Source organism: Pleurodeles waltl, chromosome 3_1 (assembly GCF_031143425.1).
Source record: "Pleurodeles waltl isolate 20211129_DDA chromosome 3_1, aPleWal1.hap1.20221129, whole genome shotgun sequence".
NCBI lineage: Eukaryota > Metazoa > Chordata > Amphibia > Caudata > Salamandridae > Pleurodeles > Pleurodeles waltl.
The window spans coordinates 1,466,862,166-1,466,886,452 of record NC_090440.1 but is presented as its reverse complement, the minus strand read 5'-3'; the positions used below and the strand labels follow the sequence as shown (position 1 = coordinate 1,466,886,452).

At 43.9% G+C, this 24,287-nt stretch overlaps 1 protein-coding gene across 1 annotated transcript in view; it reads left to right on the top strand.

Annotated features, from left to right (window-relative positions):
* LCT (lactase) overlaps positions 1-24,287 on the top strand; it is a 364,432-nt gene that overhangs the window by 278,749 nt on the left and 61,396 nt on the right. The window contains exon 14 of the mRNA XM_069225073.1: positions 23,665-23,799. Coding sequence (XP_069081174.1) covers positions 23,665-23,799 — 135 coding nt within the window. The remainder of the gene's footprint in view (positions 1-23,664; positions 23,800-24,287) is intronic.

The following is a 24,287-nucleotide window of genomic DNA, read 5'->3' as shown; positions in this document are numbered from 1 at the left end:
TAAAAAGCAACAAGTGTCTCTTTCAAGCACAAAGTACCTGGTTTGTGCTTAAAATCACCGCAAGAGGCCGCAGAGGAGGAGATACGTGGAAAACGGGGAGGTATGCATCGATTTCTCCAGTGCACACAGACTGCGTTGATAAGTTTTCACTCAGGGAAAGCTTTGTGTCGATTTCCGGCGCAAAGGCTTGGATCCTCTTTGGGTTGCGGAGTATCCGGACGTCCCGGGGATGATGCAGAGAAATCCTGGGCGTGCAGGACGAAGTCACAGGAGCTGTGTCGATCCCGTGGGCGATGCGTGGAAATATCTGTTGCACAGCAGGCGCTGCGTTGATTCTTCTTGCAGGAAGTCAGGCTGTGTCGTTCTGGCTCGGCTATGCGTCAATCCAGTGGGTCATGCGCCGAAGTTCCGGTCGCAACGCTGATGCTGCATCAATCTCTCTTGCGGAGCGAGGCTGCGCCATTCTGGTTCCGCATGCTGTGATATTCTCACGGCAATGCAGGCTGTGCGTCATTTCTGGCAGGCTGTGCGTTGAATTTTCGCCACACAAGGAGTTCTTTGCAGGAGGAAGTCTTTTTGGTCCTGAGACTTCGAGGAACAGGAGGCAAGCTCTATCCAAGCCTTTGGAGATCACTTCTCAACAGAGCCAGAGGGCAGCAAGGCAGCAGGGCAACAGCAGGGCAGCAGTCCTTTGCAGAAAAGCAGTCAGGTGAGTCCTTTGGGCAGCCAGGCAGTTTTTCTGGGTAGGAAGTAGGATCTGGTGCAGAGTTTCTTGTCAAGAAGTGTCTTTCAAGCAGGAGTGTCTGAGTTGGTAGGGTCAGAGGCACTGTTTAAATACCCAAATGTGCCTTTGAATTGGGGGGGACTTCAAAGAGTAGCTCAGAAGTGCACAAAGTCCCCTTTCAGTTCCATCTTGTCTGCCAGGGTCCCAGTAGGGGGTTTGGCATTCCATTGTGTGAGGGCAGGCCATTGTCCTTTCAAATGTAAGTGTCAGGTCCTCCACCCTCCCAGCCCAGGAAGACCCATTCAGTACGCAGATGTATGCAGGTGTGACTGAGCATCCTGTGTTTGGGGTTGTCTGAGTGAAATGCACAAGGGAGCTGTCAAGTAACCTAGCCAGACATGGATTGGAAGGCACAGAAGGATTTAAGTGTAGAGAAATGCTCACTTTCTCAAAGTGGCATTTCTAGAAGAGTAATATTAAATCCAACTTCACCAATAAGCAGGATTTTCTATTACCATTCTGGCCATACTAAATATGACCTGGCTACTCATTTCAGATCAGAATCTACCCCTCACACAGTATATGAGGGTAGCCCTAATGCTGTCCTATGAAAGAAGCAGGCATCACAGCAGTGTAAAACGAATTTAGGAGTTTGACACGACCAGGACATATAGAACACACATGTTCATGTCCTGTCTTTTACCTACATAGCACCCTGCCCTATGGGCTTCCTAGGGCCTACCTTAGGGGTGACTTATTTGTAGAAAAAGAGGAGCTTAAGGCTTGGCAAATACTTTTAAATGCCAAGTTGAAGTGGCAGTGAAACTGCACACACAGGCCCTGCAGTGGTAGGCCTGAGACATGGTTAGGGGGCTACTTATGTTGGTGGCAAAACTAGCGCTGCAACCCACCAGTAGCATTTAATTTACAGGCTCTTGGCACATGTAGTGCACTTGACTAGGGACTTACAAGTAAATTAAATAAGCCAATTGAGTATGAGCCAATGTCACCATGTTTTAAGGAGAGAGCATATGCACTTTAGCACTGATTAGCAGTGGTAAAGTGCATAGAGTCCTAAAGCCAGCAAAAATTAGGTCAGAAAAATAGGAGGAGGAAGGCAAAAATTTTGGGGCGACCCTGCAGAATTATCCTTTTTGGTAGCTGAAACAGCATCTGCTGTGTGGTCGACCCACTGCTCTACATCATTACCACCCTCTACATTTCAGTTTACATCTTGCCTGAAAAATTTCATAATAAACAGATATAAAGCTATGGGGGAGAGTTTTGTTCACGAGTCCTGGGTCATACCTTTTGATTAGAAATGTGTAAGTGAGGAAACTGAGGTCTTCCTTAGTGGAATTGAATGTGAAACTCCATTCGGCCATTCATTAGTTCGTAAAGAGGTGTCAGTACATGGCAAGTTCAATTTATCTATCGCCAATTTAGGGTGTTATCTGAACTGCATCCTAGTCTCCTGGTTTTAGGCAGTGTTCTGACTGCTCTCAAATGGGAATTACTTGGTCCTGAATGCCCAAGGTTATTGTGGGATGAAACCAGGTGAACCATATGTGGTGACAGTTTCCAGGGTAGTGACTTGCTGTAATAATGTGTTATTTCCACCCAGGTGAGTGCCTTTTCCCATACATTGTCACTTTATTTTTGCTGTGTTGTGTGCAGTGGTGTGCCACCTCTCACCCATATTAATCTGTGGTTTACGTATTAGCCATTACAGACCTACCACACTATGAACCACCTGTTCAGGTAGGCTCCTTATGATTCACTTTGAGCACTTCACTTATTGTTAGTGCTCCGGGATCCTAGACCCTGACGAATGCCCTTGACCTACCAGCACTTTGAGAGGGCAGAAACATGTTGGTCATACGTATTCCTTTTTAGACTCTAAGAGACATTATTCTCCAGTGAGCCTCCTCCCCTGTTCTTAATCTTACCAACATGCACCCCCATTAAAATTTAACTAGTAGCAATTGGTGACATGTATGGTAATTTTATCTCCCCCTCATCTGGATCCCTGTAATTTATCCAGCCAGTTTAATTTCAGCACTCCCTCTGGTTCTTTTAACCAAGAGGTTGAGTCTGCCCAAGTAGTACCATCTTACTTGGGTGGGGCTAGGTGGTCAAATGATGAAGCAAGACACTATTATGTGTGTGAGACCACCTAGTCCGTAAGGGAACTCCCCCCTCCTCCCCAGGACAACACAGTTTTTCGTCCCTGGGACACTCTTCAATCATGCTTTCTCCATCTCGTACTTCAAGGCAACCTAATTGATACCGCTAATTGAGGGAACACTGGTCCAGTTCCACCCTCAACCCCTACTACCCCACACCCTTAGTGGTTATATAGATTTCTCTTGGGAGGTGGTGTGGGATAGCAACACTCCCAGTACTCTCCTTTCGTGTTTCATTATTTCCACCCAGGCACATGGTTAGGTGTTGGAAATGGCCTTTTTCTAAAAACTCAGTGTTCAACATTTTATAAGTTGCATCTTTTTTCAGCATTAATCTCTGAATGCATGTTAAATTGTATGACAAAAACAACTCTGTTGCAGTCAGATATTTCCCTGGCACAAGGTTTGATTTTAGGACCTAGGATGCTCAACTCAGTTGCATAATTAATCTCAACTGACTTTGCCCATGCTCTGAGAAAAACATGTCATTCTGTATGATATTGAATGCTGATGATACAATATTTTACAAAGAATAAATGCAATGTGACAATGTAGTCATGCCATTATACACAACAGCCAACTCTTTTTCCAAATTTCCCCTCTCAATTTGTCTTAAACATTAGGCAGCGTCTTGTTGAGAAAAATTTCAAATGTCATTGTACATGGCATATAGGAGGTGTTTTGAACATGGTGCTCTAGGCCCTAACAAGAAATCCTGTAGATCCATGTCATCAGGGAGGATAGATAAGTGTTCCTTAACTGCAGCTAATGTGGACTGTTGTAATCATTGATGGCATAACTTCCCAACTTTATAGGTGGTAATTATCTTTGAATGTTGTGACTGCAAATCCTGGGGGTCCTTTCTGCTTTCTTTAAAACCCATGGAGGAGTTTAAAAAACATGTCTGACACAATTTGGGCCATATTTATACTTTTCGACGCACAACTGCGCCAATGCAGTTGTGCGTCGAAAAAGTTAACGCCGCCTAACGCCATTCTGAAGCGCCATGCGGGCGCCGTATTTATACAATGATGTTAGCCGGCGTTAGCCGGCGGCGCTGCCTGGTGTGCGTGAAAAAAAATGACGTACACCAGGCAGCGCCGGCGTAGGGGAATATGGAGCTTGGGCGCCGAAAAATGGGGCAAGTCAGGCTGAGGCAAAATTATCGCCTCAACACGATTTGCGCCATTTTTTTCGACTCCCAACCCCCATTGAAATGACTCCTGTCTTAGCAAAGACAGGAGTCATGCCCCCTTGCCCAATGGCCATGCCCAGGGGACGTATGTCCCCTGGGCATGGTCATTGGGCATAGTGGCATGTAGGGGGGCACAAATCAGGCCCCCCTATGCCACAATTTTTTTAAAAAAAAATACTTACCTGAACTTACCTTAATGTCCCTGGGATGGGTCCCTCCATCCTTGGGTGTCCTCCTGGGGTGGGCAAGGGTGGCAGGGGGTGTCCCTGGGGGCATGGGAGGGCACCTCTGGGCTCCTTCCGAGCCCACGGGTCCCTTAACGCCTGCCTTGTCCAGGCGCTAAAAAACGGCGCAAAAGCGGCTGGACGTCATTTTTTTTGACCCGCCCACTCCCGGGCGTGAATTTTGCCCGGGAGTGTAAATACGGCGCACATGCCTCGGAGTTAATTTTTTAGACGGGAACGCCTACCTTGCATATCATTAACGCAAAGTAGGTGTCCACGCTAAAAAGTGACGCAAACTCCATGGACTTTGGCGCTAGACGCGTCTAACTCCAGAGTATAAATATGGGGTTAGTTTTGCATCGAATTTGCGTTAAAAAAACCGACGCAAATCCGGCGCAAACGGAGTATAAATATGCCCCTTAGTGTTTATTGGCCACACTAACCACCCGTCTAGACCTGAACATAACAAATTATATGCACCATTCTGAATCATGTCATTTAGTTGCTCTTCCGTAAAGTTTGCAAAACATTGTCAATTGTCAAAGCGTGCAATGAAGGGAATGCTAGGAATGTTAATTTCTTTAATTTTAGCCAGACCCTTGAAAGTTGTTTTTTGCACTGTTTTGTTCAGGAAAATCTTTTGTCTCGGAATGAGATATGCTGTAAACAAAGCATCAATTCCTTGGACTTGCTTTAGATCCATGTTTTTTTATTCCAATATTCATGAACCTTTAGGGTCAGCTGGAATATAAATGAGTCTGAATAAATCAGTTTAGTTTGGGTCCGCATATTTTTCTTTTCTTGGGTAGGGGTAAGCTTAAAATAATAAGAACTCGAGTCTAAGGGATTGTGTCCTGAAAAATATGCAAACTTTCTCGGATATGTTTTTGAACTCCCCACTGGTGGTGTTGTGCCATGTTCCCATTGTGTGCTTTTGAAAGCTACACACTGAGAACTAGCTCTGTGTAAATCAGTGCTTGAAATGGAAAAATAGAAGTGCAGGTACTCTGTGCCAGAGTACCTGCTTATTTCTGAGAAGTGCTGGTACCCTCCAATTAAAAGTATTATGTTTTTCTTAGGAAGTGCAGGTACTCTCCGTCTAAAAATAAAAAAGTGCCAGTACTCTGTACCAGACAGTACCAGCCCATTTAAATCACTGGTATAATAGTAATGAGCACAGTGAGGAAAGCAAAACATTTCACCTTAATTAGTGGAATTCAAATACAAATCTTCAGTTTTCAAAAAAGTCTAGCTTTCTAATTCAGAAAGCATGCTTCTGACAGTTTTCACATCCCACTTATCGGAAATGGCACCAGGGGTAATTATGTGATCCATGGCAATTTTAAACACAGAAGGAATTTGTAAAGTTTCAGTAGGGCCAAAAATTTCAAATGGGACCTTATCCCAGAAAATTCCATCGGAGACAGAAAGTGCAGAAATGTTCACAATGGACATACCTCTTTGCATCCTATGTTAAGAAGAATGAGACTAGCACCTCGACTACTAGTTCAGGCACAGTACATTCTGGAAGGTAATGTCCCTTCAGAATCAAGAAGGAAACTAACAAATCCAATCAAAATTAGGAGGAAAAGCAGTGAAGTGGCAAACCAAATATAGGACCGTTGAGGAATCAGATGTATGTCTCAGCCAAAGAATAAATGCACATACTCCATGAAGTGAAATGTGTAAGGAATTTGAAAACAAAATCATCAATGTTGACAAAGTAACCAGAGTTGCTCTGTGCAAAAACAGGGATCTCATATGGTAAAGGAGAACTGGTAGGCTCTTCAAAAGATGGTTGATCAAAAACAACATCATTATTTGAAACAACAGATGTAAAAATGTAGGCCCACACCTGGAGTAGCAATGGGAACTAATGGAAATTCAGCATCTGCGGTCCCCAGATGGGGAGAACCAATACTTGTATTGCTTAATGCTTGTTGAGGGATTTCCTGCAGGATAGTGAGAGAAGGCAGGGAACTACCCAGGAGCCCTCATGGCCTACTGTGTAGGACTGGCCACATGGTGTAACTTAATTAGATCAAAGGAAACAAACTGTTTGTTTTTATAACCAGCAAGCAGTGGCAAAATCACAGTTGTGGTACCTTGAATGCCAAGAACTGGCACTGGTGCTTGGTATAACAGGCCAAGTTCATTTCTATATATAATCTTCTCTCAAACTAGATCCCTAGCTTTAGGAATCTAGCCAGAAGATGCTGCTTGCTCTTTCAGTTTGTTAGTGGCAGAACGTTTGGAAATTTCATTTGAGCACTCCTCTTGGAAGTATTGTAATTCCTGTAAGAGAGTGAAACGTTCATTGATGTAAAAAAACATGATTGCCACCAATGTGCCAGGATTATTGAGATCTGGAATCTACAGCTAGACCCCAAACAGGACCTCGTAGGGGTCTGGCCACCCAATGATCTTCTAAGCAAATTATTTATAGGTCTCTGGACCCAAATATGACCAGAGCCTAATACTCTAGCTGTTAAGGACTGCTTTAAGAAACGGTTCTTTCTTTCCACTATTGATTTTCCCTTAAGATCATAGGGAGAGGAATAATGCACAACACCACCCAGGGTTCCCATAGTATAACGGTAAGCCTTACAGGCAAATGCTGGTCCGTGATCGAAGAGTGTAATGCTGCAACTACAAATTTTTTGATGAAGACTTGTATACCCTAAACAACAGTTTGAACATTAGCCGATTGCTGTGGCCACAACCATAGAAATCTAGAACATTACTCTATGGCCAGTAGAATCAATTTTAATGCACCATCTGAATTTAGAAGTCTGCAATGATCCAAATACACACATTGGAGAGGTTTGTTGGAAACTAAGAGGGGTGTCTGTGGTGGGCGATCAGCGGTTGAACTTTTATAATTTGCTGACTAATGTCACAACTGAGGACATACTGTTTTGTCTGTTTGTACAGACCATGCCACCAATAGCGTTTCTGTAGTAAGGAAACTGTAGCCACTGTACCAGCATAGACAGAAGCTAGTCCCTCATGAGCAGCAATAATTCATTCTAGCCTGCGGCCCGGGTTGGGTATCACTCGATCATCACCCCGGGAATGCAAGCAAAAGGTATGTTTTGGGAACTCAACAGATAGGAATATTTTGCTGGATATTTTTTAGGCAATGGCGAGCCACTGCGTGAGACTGTGACAGCAGCCATGATTTCATCATCCACCCCGTTTCTGCCCACTGACCTAGCGAGAGAAACACACAACAACATTGACACCTGCTCATAATATGGTGCAGCAAAGTGTGATTTTCACAATGGGGCTGGTCTGGGGGGCCCCCGGACTGCCATGCCAAGTGCATGGTCAGTACAGGAGCCCCCCTGGTGCCCCCGGCACCCCATCTCCACCAGCATTTACATGGAGGTGAAACCGCCTTGTAAACGCCGGCGGAGAGAGGGGTCATAATCCACAGGGCAGCACTGGTTGCAGCGCTACCCTTGCAGATTAGGACCGCTGGCACTGCCAGGCCATCTGGCAGCTGAAAAGAGACGGTGCCAGCAGTCCAACTGTGGCACTTTCGCCACAGTCGTAATGTCGCGGTCAGACTGCCGCTTTGGCGGTGGTCTGAAGGAGACCGTGACCCTGGCAGTCTAGTGATCTATTTTGGCTAAGTGTGTTTTCAATTCTTTGTCCATCAGTTATATCTCATCAACGTAGGACAATGCCTCTGAGACAACTTCTTGTAAAATTCAAATTACTCGGGCAGCGTACAATCCTGGACTTTTCTTATAGCCTTGTGGAAGTCAACAGAATTTTCTTTGAATTCCCAGGGCACTAAATGTGGTTAGGTCTCTGCTTACAGGCAGTATATTTTGGCAGAAACAATCCATTGGAAATGTCCAATGTTGTTTATTATTTTTTGTGGACTATATTGTTCATTGATACCGTACTGTGTGAATTTTGAATTGCAAAAGTGCTTGTATGACTATGCAACTGTTTACATTCTAGGACTACGCGATAGGAATGATCTGGTTTCACTGTAGGAAGAAGGGGATTATTCATTGGAGGTGCACAAGGTTCAAATGCCCCCTGGTATGCTAGTTGTCACAGAAATTACCTCACAGGAGCTTTTGATTCATGTTTAATTGGGCATTGTGATTGTAATTGTGGACTAAAGTGTATAAGTATTATATGGTAAGAGGAACCCCATATCCCAACTGTTAGACCTGACATCCTTTGTGTGGTTTCCCCTATCTCTTTGCCTCTGCTTCCTTTATTTATGACTGTGAGTTGGACTTCGTTTTTGCTGGTTTTTGGTACTCTGGGCAATTTACCACTGCTGATCAGTGCTAAAGTGCAAGTGCTCCCTGAATAAATTGTGATTATGTTTGGTTATCCCTGATTGTCATATCTGATTTACAAGTAAGTCCCTAGTAAAGTGCACTAGAGGTGCCCAGGGCCTGTAAATCAAATCCTGCTAGTGGACCTGCAGCACTGATTGTACAACCCCCATGAGAAGCCCTGTAAACATGTCTCAGACCTGCCACTGCTGTGTCTGTGTGTGCAGTTTTGCACTGCCAATTTGACCTGGCAAGCATACCCACTTGCAGCCCCAAGCCTTTCCTTTTACTACATGTAACCCTTAAGGTATGCCCTAGGTAGCCCCATGGGCAGGGTGCAGTGTATTTAAAAGGTAGGACATGTATTGATGTATTGTACATGTCATGATAGTGAAATACTGCCAAATTCGTTTTTCACTATTGCAAGGCCTATCTCTCCCATAGGTTTAAATGGGGACTTCCTTTAAATAACATTTAAGTTTCCATTGGGAGCAGATAGGGATCTGGAGTTTGGAATCTCTAAACTCACACTTTAAAAATACATTTTTGGTAGAGTTGGTTTTTAGATTGTTTTAGAAAGCGGGCATTTTCTTGCTTAACCATTCTGTGCCTATGCCTGCCTGTGGAATCCACATCTGGGTCAGATTGACAGTTGGGCTGTTTGTGAATTTCCCCTTTACAGTGACACAAAGGGAACTGAGGTGTGTCCTGTATATCCTGATCAGTCTTCCTGGGCTAGAGAAGGAGGGAGGAACTGATACCTGCACTTGAAAGGGCTGTGTCTGTCCTCACACAATGCAGTCTCCAACCCCCTGGGGTGTGTCTTGGACTAGACCTGGGCAAGGCAGGATCTTGTGAACCACAGAGGCTTTCTTTTGAAGTTTGCCTACTTCAAAGGCAGAAATTAATATAAGTAGTGGACCCCAAACCCCAGATTTTTAGAACACTTCTGGATCATGGGGAACCTCTGCCAAGGAGAAGAGCTGAAGAGCTGTGAGGAGTACTGCCCTTTGCTGTGTGTGCTTTGCTCGGTTGGCCTGCAGTTGCCTCCTGTTAAGAGGCCTTAAGGACATCAAATAATTCATCTGCCAGGACCTGGACTCTCTTGCTAAGATCCCCTTTCTTGCCAAGAGATCAACATCCAGTCCCTGGACCCCTGGAAGGAGACGCTGGCAGAACCAGAGAGAAAATCCATGCACCAGAGCTGAGCAGCAGAAAAATGGACGCAGCGCCTGCACCGCAGCTGAAAAATGGAGGCAGGACAGGTGAAATTGATGCATCGCTACCTGAATGCAGAGCCATTCCAGCCGTGCATTCGTATTTTCCACTCATCGTTCCTGGGCGCCAAAATCTTCACCATCACCGCACTGACCCGTGGCTGCTGGTCTGGAAACTGACCCATTGCTTACCCAGCGGAGATTGAATTGACGCACTGTCTCACTTGTGAGTAAGGAATCGATGCACACTTGCTTTTTCGATCCATGCTCGTCCGTGTGTCTTTATTTTTCGTGCACACAGGGTACGTTGTGCTAAACAACTCGTCCATTGATTTCTATGGATTAAGACTCTTTTTTTACTTTAAAAATTCATATCTTTGCTTGTGTATGTTTTTTTTTTTTTCAGTCTTGTTTGATTTTGATAAATATTGGCTATTTTTCTAAACTGGTGTGGAGTCTATTGTGGTTTCTTCACTGTGTTACTGTGTGTGTTGGGGCAAATACTTTACACATCGCCTCTGAGATAAGTGCGGCTGCTTGTGCCAAGCTACCAAGGGGGTAATCAGGGGTTATCTGAGCTGTGTCTTTCCCAACCTTAACTAGAGTGATGGTCCCTACTTGGACAGGGTGTAAACTGACTGCCAACTAGAGAGTCCATTTCCAACACCAACCTATATGATTGTAGGATAGTGTTATGGCTTGTGCAAGAGCCCAGTCTTTTGCATATGCTGGTTTAACTGCATCGGGAACAAGAACAGAGAAGAAAGGTATAATTGCATCTTCTCTTTGTGGGAATATGCTAACACGTTCAGGCAGCAAATCTACTTCAGCTAAGAGTATTTCATAGGTGCATGTTAAATTTTCTCAAAAGATAACTGTCACTTTCAATTTGGACGTCCAAACTATAAAGTCTGTTCGGAGAGATCACACGCTGATCTGGTGTGTCAACTTGAATGAATTCACTAGTTTCTCTTGAAACCAGAAACTCTTGAAGATTCCAGTCAACTATTGTGACCTCTACTGCTCTGTCTACCAGTGTCAATGCCCATGTCATATTCTGAAGAAGCGCTGTCAACATATGTGACATAATGAAAATACCTGCCACTCTCTTATTTTTAAACTGTTTTTTTTTTTGTTTCTCTTCCTTTTTTAAAATGATATCAGATGAGTGCTGTGAGTCTGTTTTTGGTTTCACATACTCTTCATGCCTGCCGTTGGGGCATCCCCCTCCCTCTGAGTGTTTGTCGGTTGAGTCCTGAAAGGAACAAGAAGGACGTGTATCAGTGTACTGATACCTATCAAGCTGTTTAAATGTATCACAGTTATGTAAAATATAACGCTTTTCAGTGGGCTCTAGTTGCGGAGATCCACTCCATGTTTTCATTTTATCTTTATCTTCTTGTTTGTCCAAGCATTTCTTTAGAAGACTCAGGTGCCTGCTTGGTATTATCTAGTTCAGATTTGCCTTTAAGCTGTGGCTTATTAGGCATGGCTCCCAAATTTCGCCAGGCCCATAGATGTATAGGTGTCAGCAATAACATTTGCTCATTTGCACTCTTGGCTGCTGCCTCCCCATTAATATTACTTATAATAATTGAGGAAACTGTGACAAAGTTGCCAATTAATTTAATCCCCAAATCCAGGTCAGGGTCAACTATGTATTAATTTGAAATCTGTTTTAGCACTTCCAGCAAAACAGCTATAGATGATGTATTTAGCTTTGTGGTATATAGGGCATCAAAGGCTGCACCCCACGTGGCACATTCTTCAATAGGAGGAATGATACCAATTTGTAGACACATCGTGAGAATTGTATGTTTATCTTGGGGTTCCATATAGGGAAACACTGCTCCAAGCTGGTTTTGTGCAATCCACAACAGAATTTCCTCCAACCTGGTGGGAACCTTATGTCAGGATACTTCAATTCGATTTCCTCAGTCCCGACCTGAGCTACTCACAACAAATTTTAATCCTTCGTGCTGAGTACCCCGGAGGGGGAAAGGGGAATGGGATTGTAGAGAGACTGCCACAGAGATGATGAACGTCAGTAATCAGTCTGCCTCTTCACGTCTAAGATTGGATGCAGCACCTGCAAGAGTCACAGTCGCAATTACTAGGGACATACAACATCAGTTTTACACTTTCTACTCTTAACACTTAATTCTCTTTAATTCTATTATTTCTTCACTCACCCTGAGTTCTCTGTAGCCTTGCTTCTCTCTATGAATGATAAGCTCTTCTTAAAAATGCTTATTACTGATTCTGGAAGAACTTCTCAACCTTTGTTAGAGATTGGTTTTATGTTGCTATATATATATATATATATATATATAGTTGGTGATAATGCGTTCTCCAAATCAGCTGATGTTAGTTGGCTTCTACTTTACATTAGAGAGTTCAATTACGTTTATTGCATTGGTAATTCTTGCTTGTGAAAGTTTGTTTCTCCTGTCTTATTTTGACTTCTGTCAATACTTGTATTTGTAAATGCTTGTTTATTAAAGTTTGTTTCTTCTTTCTTACTTCGGCATCTGTTGATAACTTGTATTTGTAAATGCTTGTTTATTAAAGTTAGTTTCTCCTTTCTTACTTCGACATCTGTCGATAACTTGTATTTGTAAATGCTTGTTTATTAAAGTTTGTTTCTCTTTTAAACTCTACTTTGGTTTATTACTGTTGCATTTGTAAATGCTTACTTGTTAACATTCATTTCTCTGTTAAACTCGGCCTTCATTTATAACCTTGGTATTAGTAAATACTTGCTTGTTAAAGTTCGTTTTTCTTTTGACTTTGGTATCTTAAACAGGAACCTTGTAAACATAAGGTTTATTCATACATTAAACTCTGTAGCCTTGCCAAACCTCCACTGGAACGGTCTACTATCAAACTCCTCGAATAAACCTTGACAATATTTATCACGTTTTCTGTAAAATAGTCTTCAAGGGTAATTTTACCTCATAGGAGTTTCTGCCCTGAAGCGCGCTCTCTCTCCACACAGCTGATTCCTGTCAGACCTCAGTTGAAGTGCGAAGCTTCCAGCTGGTGAGCTCGTAACCTAGCAACCAACCGATTGCAAGACTAGAACTGTAACTAACCTTCAGGACTCACGACGGCCATCTTGAATCTTCTCATCTTGATTCTTCCTTTGAAATAAGCACAAAATTACTCTGCAAACTTTCTTCCAGTTTGGGCTTTGCTGTCTCCACTGAGGATATCTCTTTGCTTTTCTCAAGCATTTCTTTGATTTGATTTGGCAAGTTTGTGTGGTCATGACACCTTACCTATAATTGTGTTAATAGTGGCTAGACTAATGGCAGGCATAGCTAACTGCAGCTGCAGAGCTTTGACAGACTGAGCGAGGCAAGAAGGAGCATCAACATATGGTGATACAGGCATGCTAAAAAGCATGCTAAAGGCCAGGCAGAGAGTGGGAAGGATAAGATGGTGAGGGTGGGAATGAGGAACCTGGGGGGTAGGGATAAGATCACTACCACAAGAAGATCCAAAAGTGAAGATAAAACTACAGCTAATTTTCACAAAAGACTGATTTTTGCCACATAGATTCTTCAGTTGCATATAATGTTAAACAGTATTATTGGGAAAACAAATGATGGTCACGTTGTTTAATGTGAGGGGCTTGAATGTCACCGGCAAGAGAATTAGGGTGCTACATGCCCTGAAGAGAACCAGGGGAGACGTTAATTTTAGCTAAAAAACCCTTTTATTACAAAATGATAAATATCGCTTGAGATCCAAAATGTCCCCAGATAAATATTTTGCCTCCGGCAAAGGTAAGATGAAGAGCATAGGTATACTACTTTGGGCACAATAGAGGATTCACCTTCAGAGACATTTACAAGTTTTAGGAAGGTATATGGTTATTTCTTGATGGGCCATTGAGAGGAAGTATATACTTAGGCATGGTTTATGCACCAAATCAGGGACAAGAGTCTTTCCTAAGTCAAATACCACATATAATACTAGAGGTATCCACCAGTCTCCTAACAAATGAAGACAACTGGAATTTTGTCCTACATTGGAAATTAGACCAAAATAGCTGAAAGATGGGTGACATGACTGTTCTCTTGGAAGAGGGAACACAGTGGCTATCAGATATCGAGTTGTTTGATGCACAGCATCAATCTTAGCCAGGAGCACAAAATTCCTCACATTACACATCCACTCACAAGTCAAATACAAGAACTGACATGTTACTGGTGGAACAAGAATGAGCAGAAGACAAATGCAACATAAAACATAGGTTCATAACACTATGAATTCGCACATTAGTGATGGGGACTTTAGAGGCAAGCAAGGCGGAAGAGAGAGGTCCCCGTACTTGGAGTTATAGCGATCATTTAATCAAAGATCCTGTCCAAAAAAGCAAATCAGACACAAAATAAAGGAATACATATCACATAACGGTATGGGTGAGTTGTTCCGTACCAATAATGTGTGATGCCGCATGATTGAGAAAGAAGCAGGTCCAGCCCCACATGGTGACAAAAGAAAAGATGAGATCTCAGTAACAGAGCATTATAAATGCACAGTTTTTAATCAATACTGTCAAGCTCACTACTCAGAAAACCAGTGGATAGAGAGGGAATGTCTCAGTGTAGCAGAGAGACCTGTCAGTAAACAGATAACATACCAGAGAGAAGCCTTAGAAGTGTCAAATTAAGGTAGCCCAGATGAAATCGCAGCTGCAGTTAAAAACCTTTGAATGTTCAAGACTCAAGGAGCAAATTATTTCAGACCAGCCTTCTTTAAGGCATAATGGCTAGTTCTGTTAGGAACCCTGACAGAAATATATGATAAAATGCTTGACTTTGAATGAAGATCCAATCTCTAATGAAAGCAAGCATATGGGTGCACATAAAGCAAGGCCCCTGATGTGTGTGGCTCATATAGACAAATCTTGTTGCTAAATGATGATGCAAATATGTACATTTGAGCTTCTTTTTGGACCGGTTAAAAGCAGAAACCGAACGCCATTGGAGCTATATCAAGCACTTCCTGACTGGATGCCCACTACGGAGGATCCTTTGGGTACGATCTAAACGTAGATCCATGAACCTGTCACTGTCAGTCTCAATGACTATTAAGAGCTAGATTGAAAATATTGGACGTAATAGGGGAAGCGACTAGGCTCACAAAGCTTCTGTCACATTATACACCATAATTTGTAAGCCTGGAATTTGGCCAGGGATGAATACAGAGGCATTTATTAAATGGAAAGAAGCTAGGGGCCATATGTACGAACACATTTTCACATTGACAAACAATGGGAAAAACCCTTTGCTACATCTGGCCCTAGGTGAATAAAAAACGCAAATCTATAGAAATGTAGCAAGTTAAAATTATTAGAACAATTCAAGGTAAACTTTGATTTAGAGGACGTGGAAATATATAGATATACACAAATTAAGCATGAGGAGAAATAAATGAGGCAGCAACGCACCCTATAACAGAATTCAAGAAACCCCTGGGGAGAGTGCCGAAAGCCTCTCATTATGGGCCCGTCATCATTTTTTCACACAAAGCTGCAAGGCAACTTGCTGCTCTGCTTGCGTGAAAGTTAGGAGGCAGAAATGCTCCATATCTACAAAGCTATCGAGCATTTCTGCTCTCTCCTTGCATCCTTGCACTACTGCACTGTGTGCTGCCAAGCGCCAATGCAGGCACGCTTGCATCATAATGCAAGGGCATCTGAGTTACAGGCGGGATTGTTTTTGTGCAGAAATTGACACCTTCCTCACCTTACTACATATAAACAATCCTTAGGGGCATATACCTCCTTCTATGTGTGCTGCAGTATTCAGCCCACCTGGTAAGAGGAATTAACGAGGAGAAATAAAGATATTTCTCCACATTACACTTCTGTCAGGTAGGCGCACCATCTTGGTGCAAACCTAGGTTTACAAGTATTTGTAAATTTTGGTTTCTGTCAAAATATATGGGTGGCTGCACGGTGTTGCCCATGCTCAACTCATGTAACTCGTACCCCTGTGCAAAGTAACGCAAGGCAGAGCTATGCGCTGCCTTGCTTTACTTTGTTTTACTAACTCGTGCTAAGTGGCTTTACGTGGCTTAGTGAATCCTAGTTAAGGACCGACAGTGCCTTGCAATGACTTTCGTCATGCAAGGACAATGCAAGTCCTAAGTAAACCTGTAAAATATATAAATTGATAATGGAGCACAAAGAGCCACAGAAAGGAGCAGCCCAGTGTAGCTGGGAGAAAGAGCAAGGGATAGACCTGATTCAAGAACATTGGGATTTGATGCATACCTACACCGATAGAGGCATTACACATGCTCCGGGGAGGGGAACGATTAGCAAAATCCTATCTAGATGGCATCTGACAACACCTGCTTACATACCATGTATGGAGCTAAAGCATGATTATGCTTGTGGAACTGTGGTGAGGACTGTATTAATGATCTAAGTCAGTGGTTCCCAACCTGTGGTCCGGGGACCCTGGGGGTCCGCGAAGCCTTCTCAGGGGGTTGGCGAGAGCCTAGAAAATTAAAAAAGTTTAACAAATATTGACAAATTAGGTCCCCAGCTTTTAGTAATGACTCGGGGGGGGGGTCCCCGGATTCCCATGATGATTCAGTGGGGTCCCTGGGTTCCATTAATGTTAAAGTGGGGGTCCACAGAAATCAAAAGGTTGGGAACCACTGATCTAAGTTACGCAGGCAATATTTCTCAAATGGGCAAAGGCAATTCTGTCCACACTGAACAACTTCTATGGGAAGATGTGGTTCATTTTGGGCATGGTGAAAATATCCCATGCACCACCAGGAGAATTTTGAAGGTGTGAGAAAATGTGGTGTTCTATCTTGGACTATTTTAAAAGAGGCTACAGTACATTAACTGGCCAGAGGTCACATGGTACCATATTGACTGCAGTATAAAAAGGAGGAATCTCATTTCATTACATTGTACCTTTCAAGGATAACCTGACGTTTTAAAGTCATGTCTGTACTAAAATAAGGTGTCGAACTCACCAGAGTAAAATTTGACTTGTACTGGCCTGATATTCCATTTGCGCATGTAAAAGTGCACTCTGATTTACAAGTGAAAATAGAAAAGTTACTTGCAAGCGTACAGCTTATGGTGCTTGTTAAACTATCTGTGTAAATGTGAAAATAGACCGTCTTAGTGGCAGGCCATCCATGAATCATAGAGAGATGTGCTGGTGTCTCTGCTCTTGTGCACTAACAAAAACACGCTTCCTCTAGCACCTGTTCAAAGTTAGTATCAGGCGGGACTAGCTCTGGCACCTTTGTGAAGATGTTTTTACTGTGATTTAATAAAGATTACATGTATCATAAAGTTATATAAGGGAAATTTGAACAGGATAAAAAGAATATAATTCCATATAACGAAGATAAAAAAGAAGCCATTAGGGAAATATATTACTCAAAATGGCTGTAAAATGTGGACCGTTAACAGTCCAATCTTTGTGAGACTACCTCGTTAGGACGTCACCTAATATTCGAACAGAAATGCATCATTAATTGCCCTCCGTGGCTCTTAAGGTGATGTTTTCTTCCAATCCTTGACAAGTAAAAGTCTAGCAAAAACCATCCCGTATAACAGTCATTCGGAACGGAGCAGAATGAATAATGGTAATCATTCCAATGTATCCCTTCTGAGGGTAAAATTAAAATGTGATGGTTCTATGAAACCACGAGAACGGGCTTTCAAAGAGCCATATATAGGATTTCAGCATCGAAGACCAGGGCCTCATTTACTACTTTTTGGTGCAGGACAGTTCCGCAAGCCTTCTTGCCACACTGCCCTGCGTAAAAAAAAAGGACAGGAATGTGTCCTATGCAGAATGCAGAGCACATAGAAAAAGGAAAAAACAAGGAGAAATAAATGTATTTCTCCTCGTTGCACCTCCCTTACGCACCCTCTGCGGAGGTGTAGGCTTTTAATGCATTCCAAGTTTACAAAATTATGTAAGTCTGGGAATGTGTCAAAATCCATGGGTGTTGCATGGAAACACCCACCGCAACACCCATGGAATGCCTCATTGATGCAAAGTAAGCCAATACAGCGACTTACGCTGCATTATCTTAATCCATATCCACAAGGCCATGACAAAGTGACTTTGCGTGGCCTTGTTAAATGGGCCTACGGCCTGTGCCACCAGTGCATCACAAAAAGTGATGCATCAGTGTCGCAAGCCACTTGTAAATGAGCCCCCCACTTTCAGAGGCCGCTGTCTCACACAGGCGTAAGTCAATGGAGTGAAAGCAGCAAGGGTAGGAGCCAGGCATCCCTTTCCTGTGTATTTAATTATGGATCAGCACACATATGTGCTTGGAGCTGGTGTCTGCAGTGCATATGTCTCATTGTGAATCGGGGATTTGTGAATAGAGCAGTTCACAGGTCTGCGCAGCTGCTCTTGTCATCTCAAATGTATATTACTAGAATATTACTTTCTGAATACCACATGGCATAAATATTTTATTGTACATTTCATTTACAGAAGTATTGCACTATTGCAGTTAATAATAGAAAATTAAACACCTAGGCTCTCATTACAAGTTAGGCAGAATAATGGAAACCGGGCATCCTTGGTGTAGTTTTCCTCTAACCTGTTTCCTCAGACCTCCTGTTTTTGTTGACTTTGTTTTTGCTGGTCTTAGGACTCTGCACACTTCACCACTGCTAACCAGTGCTCAAGTGCTTGTGCTCCTTCCCTAAAACATGGCAACATTGGTTTATACCCAACTGGCATCCTTAATTTACTAGTAAGTCTGTAGTAAAGTGGCACTCCTGTGCCCAGGGCTTGTAAAGTAACGACTACTGGTGGGCCTGCAACACTGATTATGCCACCCCCTTCAGTAGCACTCTATACATGTCTCAGGCTTGTCATTGCAGAGGCTGTGTGCGCAGTTTTAAACTGACTTTTTCAGCTGGCAAAGGAAACACTTTTCCAGCCCTAACCTTCCTTTTTAGTACATATAAGAGATCACTAGGGTAGGCCCTGGACACCCCAGAGGGCAGGGTACAATATATTTACAACGTTGAACATGTTCTTTCATGTTTTACATGTCCTGGTAGTGAGAAAAAAACCACTAATTCATTTTTCACAACTGCAAGGCCTACCTCTCTCATAGGAGAACATTGGAATAACCGTATTACATTAAACAAGTGTAATTGCCAAATGGGAACTACTAACCCCTACATGTTTGATGTCTTTGAAATCACAACTTGAAACCTTAACTTATTGTGAAGTCGTATTTTAACTTGCAATTCTGAAAATGCCATTTTTAGAAAGTTGCCATTTTCTTACTTTACCCACTTAGTGCCTGCAGCCTGCCTCCGGTCACATGACTGGGTGTGAGTGACAGTTGGGCTTTTGTATTCCTCCTAGACAGCCACAAAATGGGGAGTTTAGGTGTGACGTAATCTTGAATACGTACTGTCCCACACAAAGGGCTGCACATCCTCTGTAGATAGCCTGGAGCCATGGCCAGGAAGGCAGGGCACTTGTTCACTTCAAAGGCCAGATTCTAAAAGGTTCTCTCCATTTCAGAGGCACAGCTGTGTATAACTACTGGACCTCAGACACCACCACATCAGTACACTTTGGACCTGTGGATTCTCTTCCATGAAGAAGAACCGCACTCTGCTGGACTGCTGCTCTGAAGGAACTTCTGCTCTGCTGTGCTGGCCTGCTGCCTGACACCCTCTTTCCTGGGTGAGAAGGACTGGACCTGCATCTCTTAAACACAGAACCCTGACTGACTCCAAGGGCTAGTTGGCTGACCTCCTCATCTGAAGCCTCAGGGGCATAACATGCTTCCAACAGTCTTCCATCTTCATCTGGACTCTTCCATCTGTAGGTCTACCAGTCTACCATGCTGAGTGGGGCCACCCCAGTCATGGGCCCTTGGAAGTGTGCTTGAGGTGCTCTGCAAGCCTCTGTGAATCCAGGAGAACTGAGCCATCTCTTCTGCTGTGTGCTGCAACCCCGAGCAGAACACATGCATCTTCTCTGCTGTATGGATTAGACCCATCGCAAAGACCCAAATCACCACCACAGCCCATATCTTCTTTGGAACCACTGCTGCACAGTGCATCCTCAGCACAGGCCCTCCCATCTCTGATCGTCAGCAGCCTGAACAACTATGCCGGACCCCACATTGCAGCCTCGTAGCTCCTCGTATCGGACTCAGAGCTGTATCCTTGCACCAGATTTTGCATGGGTAGATCCTCGGAGATGACGCAAGACCTCCAGTCACAGCCTTACTGCATCTTGAAATCAGCACATCGCTTCGGCTGCGCTACGCATACTTCGATGCAGATCCTCGTAACACTGCACAAACCAGGATTTACGGTGCTGTGTTCAGCAGGCTTCCCTGGGCCCCTGTAGCCAGTCCTAACTTCATTGTGGTTGGCCTGAACATTTGACTTTGTCCTGGTCCGGTCAGACCAGGTATTTACAATTGGTGCCTTGTCCTTTATGGCACTTTTTTCATTGAAATCTTACAAATTAAATATCTTTGGTTTTACTAATTGGATTTTTGTTGTTCTGGTCTTGTTTTATTTATTAAAGAATGTTCTATTGTTCTAACATGGTGATGGATCATATTTGTGTTGTGTTTTCACGTTATTATGGTTTGAAGTGGTACACAAACACTTTACACATTGCCTATAAGTGAAGCCTGACTGCTCTGTGCCAAGCTACCAGAGGGGTGAGCACGGGTTAATTTACAGTTGGCTTGCGCCTTACCCTGACAAGGATTGTGGTTGCTGCTTGATTCCCACAGTTTTCTGCTAAATAATTTTACTGCAAATGTTACATTGATATTATGAATGATGTTATCAAAGATGTCATTAGTGATGTATTATATCAGGTAATTAGCAGTGCTTGGTGAAGGCATGCGTTATAGTTACCTTAGGACATGAGTTATAGTTACTTGGAATCACTCTAACTATAAGTGATGAATTACTATGGTTTGGTACGTTTAAAATGTGAGCCTAACTATAACGCCCCTGTAACCTTTGTTTTTTTCAATGAATTTGCACATTTTTTAAATGTAAAGTAATTTTCATTACTATGCGTTAAATCAACCATCACTGCTCACGGCCGAAGGCTGTGCGCAGCGGCAACTGGCCGCACAGCCTACAGCCAACCCCTATAACAACCCAACCATGAATTGCACACAGCCTTCGGCCGTGCACTGCAGGGGTTGACTGCAGGGCCTGCGGCTAACCCCTATAACCACCCAACCCTGTGCATGGCCCCTATAACAAACCAAACCCCACACAGCCTCCCCTTCCCAGGCTGATCTTGGCCCCGGGGAACCCCATCCCCGTGGCCCATCCCTATTATTATTATTTTTTTGGGGGGGTGCTGCTCAGGCCCCCTCCCTGGGCCCATCTTGGCCCGAGGACACCATCTTAAGGGAGCCCAGCCTAAACATTTAATTTTTTGGGGGGGAGGTGGGCTGCAAGGCCCCTCTCTTCCGTCAGGTGGATCTCAGGCCCAAGGACCCCATCCCCTGGGGCCCAGCCATGTGACCTGGGTGCCCCCAAGACCCCTAGTGACAATGTTGAGGACCACAGGGGAGCCTGAAGTCCCCCTCGGTCCCAGCTGGCTTCCCATCTCCTGGCATTGCTGTCACAGAGAGGGAGCTGCTAAAGCCAACAGCTATGTTCTGGGGGTGGGCAACTCGGGAAATAGCAGGAGCCGGCCCTGGGGGTGGCAGTCCCCAGGACCTTTATTGGCTCCTCAAGGGGGCCCTCCAACTAAAATAGCCTTGAGGAGGTGGTGGTCCCCGGGGTCTGGGAGTCCAAGACAGACCCTCATCTCTTTTTAAATTAGCCAAGGGGAGAAGGCGTTCCCCGGGGCTTTGGGGGGACCAGGTGCCCCCACTGGATTACTCTCATTAGTGCCCCAGGCAGGTGACGGTCCTCAGGGCTGTGGGGGGCCGGGCAGTCCCACTGCATTCGTTTTACATCGGTGCCCCGGGGAGGTGACAGTACCCGGGGCTGCAGGGGGGCCTGGAGGCCTCCCCACATTACTTTTAGGTTAGTGCCCTGGGGAGGTGTCGGTCCCTGTGGTGACAGGGAGGCCGGCACCCCCGCATTTGTTTAATCAGTGCCTCAGGGAGGTGGCAGTCCCAGGGGCTGCGGGTGGGCCAGGTGCCTCCCCTGCATTAGTTGTGATTAGTGTCTCAGGGAGATGTAGTCCCATGGGCTGCGGGGGGGCTGGGCAGACCCCTGCATTCGCTTTACTTTGGTGCCCCGAGGAGGCATTCGTTTTACTTTGGTGCCCCGAGGAGGTGGGGTCCCCAGGGCTGCGAGGGAGCCAGGCAGCCCCCTGCATTAGTTTTACCTTGGTGCCCTGGGGAGGTGGTGGTCCCCAGGGCTGCAGGGAAGGCAGGAAACCCCCACATTTGTTTTCATTAGTGCCTCGGGGAGGTGCTGGCCCCCACTGCATTTACTCACTGTATGTGCACGTGGGAGGTGGCCGACGCAGCGGCTTGTAAAAAAACAAGGGCAGGAGTCCACGCTTGTTTTTTAAAAGAGCATTTTGCCATGGATTTGCAACTCTGACATGATTTTGCAGCCTACATTTTTTTTAAAGTGCTTATTTTTAGCCCTGGTGTCCCTCTTGGACCCCAGCACCAGCTTATGGGTCAGGGTGTCCCTACCTTGGTCCCTTTTATTTTTTCTTATGTTTTTTCTGGGCCTTGGCTGAAGCCGAGTCCCAACATGGCTGCCAACACTTCTTTGTTGAAGTGTTGACAGCCTCAGCATGAGATCAGCAGGGTTCGCAAAGTCTTCGCGTCCCTATATTTACAAATTTGGATTTTCGTTTATATTGCAAAAACTACTGAACAGATTTACACCAAATAATAAAAAGGTCGCTTTCTGGACCAAGAACTACCTTTCTGGCACATATGGTGTCATTCCGTCCAGTGGTTCGGGTGTTATTGCTGTTAAAAATCCCTATGGAAAAATGAATAAGGAAAAAGCGTTTTGGGACCCCCCTCTTTTTTCTCAGCCCCTGCTTGATGGATCACCCAGAAAATGTCCAGACAGACGCTGAAGTGAGTGTCATATGTTCTATGAAGATTTTGTGAAGGTTCATCAAACGTCGGCAAAGTTATTTGCTAAACAAAAAATATGTGTTCACTCCTCTGCATTCATTCCACCTCCTCATGGAGTTTGGCGGCAACAATGGCACCCGGTTTGTCACTTTCCATAGGAAAAGTCATCATGGAATCTCCTGTAACATCAATACTTATTTTATTTCTATACAATAGTGCGGGCAGCTGACGTAGTTTGGCGAAATTCCATTGAGAGGGATATACCTATATATTTCTATGTCTCTCTATATATTTATTTATATATATATATATATATACACACACACGAGCGCGCATGCAAACACACACAGGGGCTTACTTACCCTATATATGTTTATCATGCGTGGCAGAGGCATTTGTGGTTTATCATGCATGGCAGAGGCATTTGCGATAAAGACATATGCGTGGTAAAGACACCTCTGCTTGATAAAAACTGCTTGGAATAGGCATGCGTGGTAATTGCATTAATCGTAAAGACATACATTCTTTGCTCAAATAGAAATATTATTTCGATTATAAAATACATTTTATGATAAATAGATATTTTTCTGGAGGTTTGAGTTGATGTGTTTGTCATCTATGTTCTGAGACCTGTAATGACTGCCAACCACTGCATGTGTTTACCTTTTACTGCTTTTTATCACAAACGATACTTTTTACGATATTGATTTTCTTGTGTTCCTCTTAAGACTACCTGAATTTACTGAAAGTGAAAAGCAGAGAATCAAAGGCACCTTTGACTTCTTCGGCTTCAACCATTATACTACAATATTGGCTTCAAAGTTGGAATTCGCGCCTATGGTCCAGTCCTATGATGCTGATCGGTGAGAAAAGCATGCTCAATTCTGAAGCACCTATGGTTGCCTGTCGATCATTGTAACTGGTATTAACACAATAACTTATTTAGAACTGCATACATTATTTCATTTGCTGGTCAGTTTGGCATCTGATTTTAGAGCTCGGGGGGCATATCTCTGCTTATAAAGCCTTTTTGGGGAGTTCAGTACGACGTTCCCTGGTGCAATAGGAAATTCAACAATTACATTGAAAACAAGATGACAGTTTCATCTGTTCAGGACTTTAAATTAATAAAGTAATGCCCTCACAAATATAAAGTGGCCGGTTCACATTGTGTGACTGTTTTCAGGCGTTTTTGTCTACCAGAAATACAACTCCACAAGTGCAAACTTAATCTGGTGTGTCTGATGCAGCTTGAGACAGTGTTCTCAAATACCTAAAAAAAATGCTGACAGTTCCCTCCAGTGCTGGGGAGAGTGCATCCGTGAAAGACACAGATGCACGTTTGAAAGGA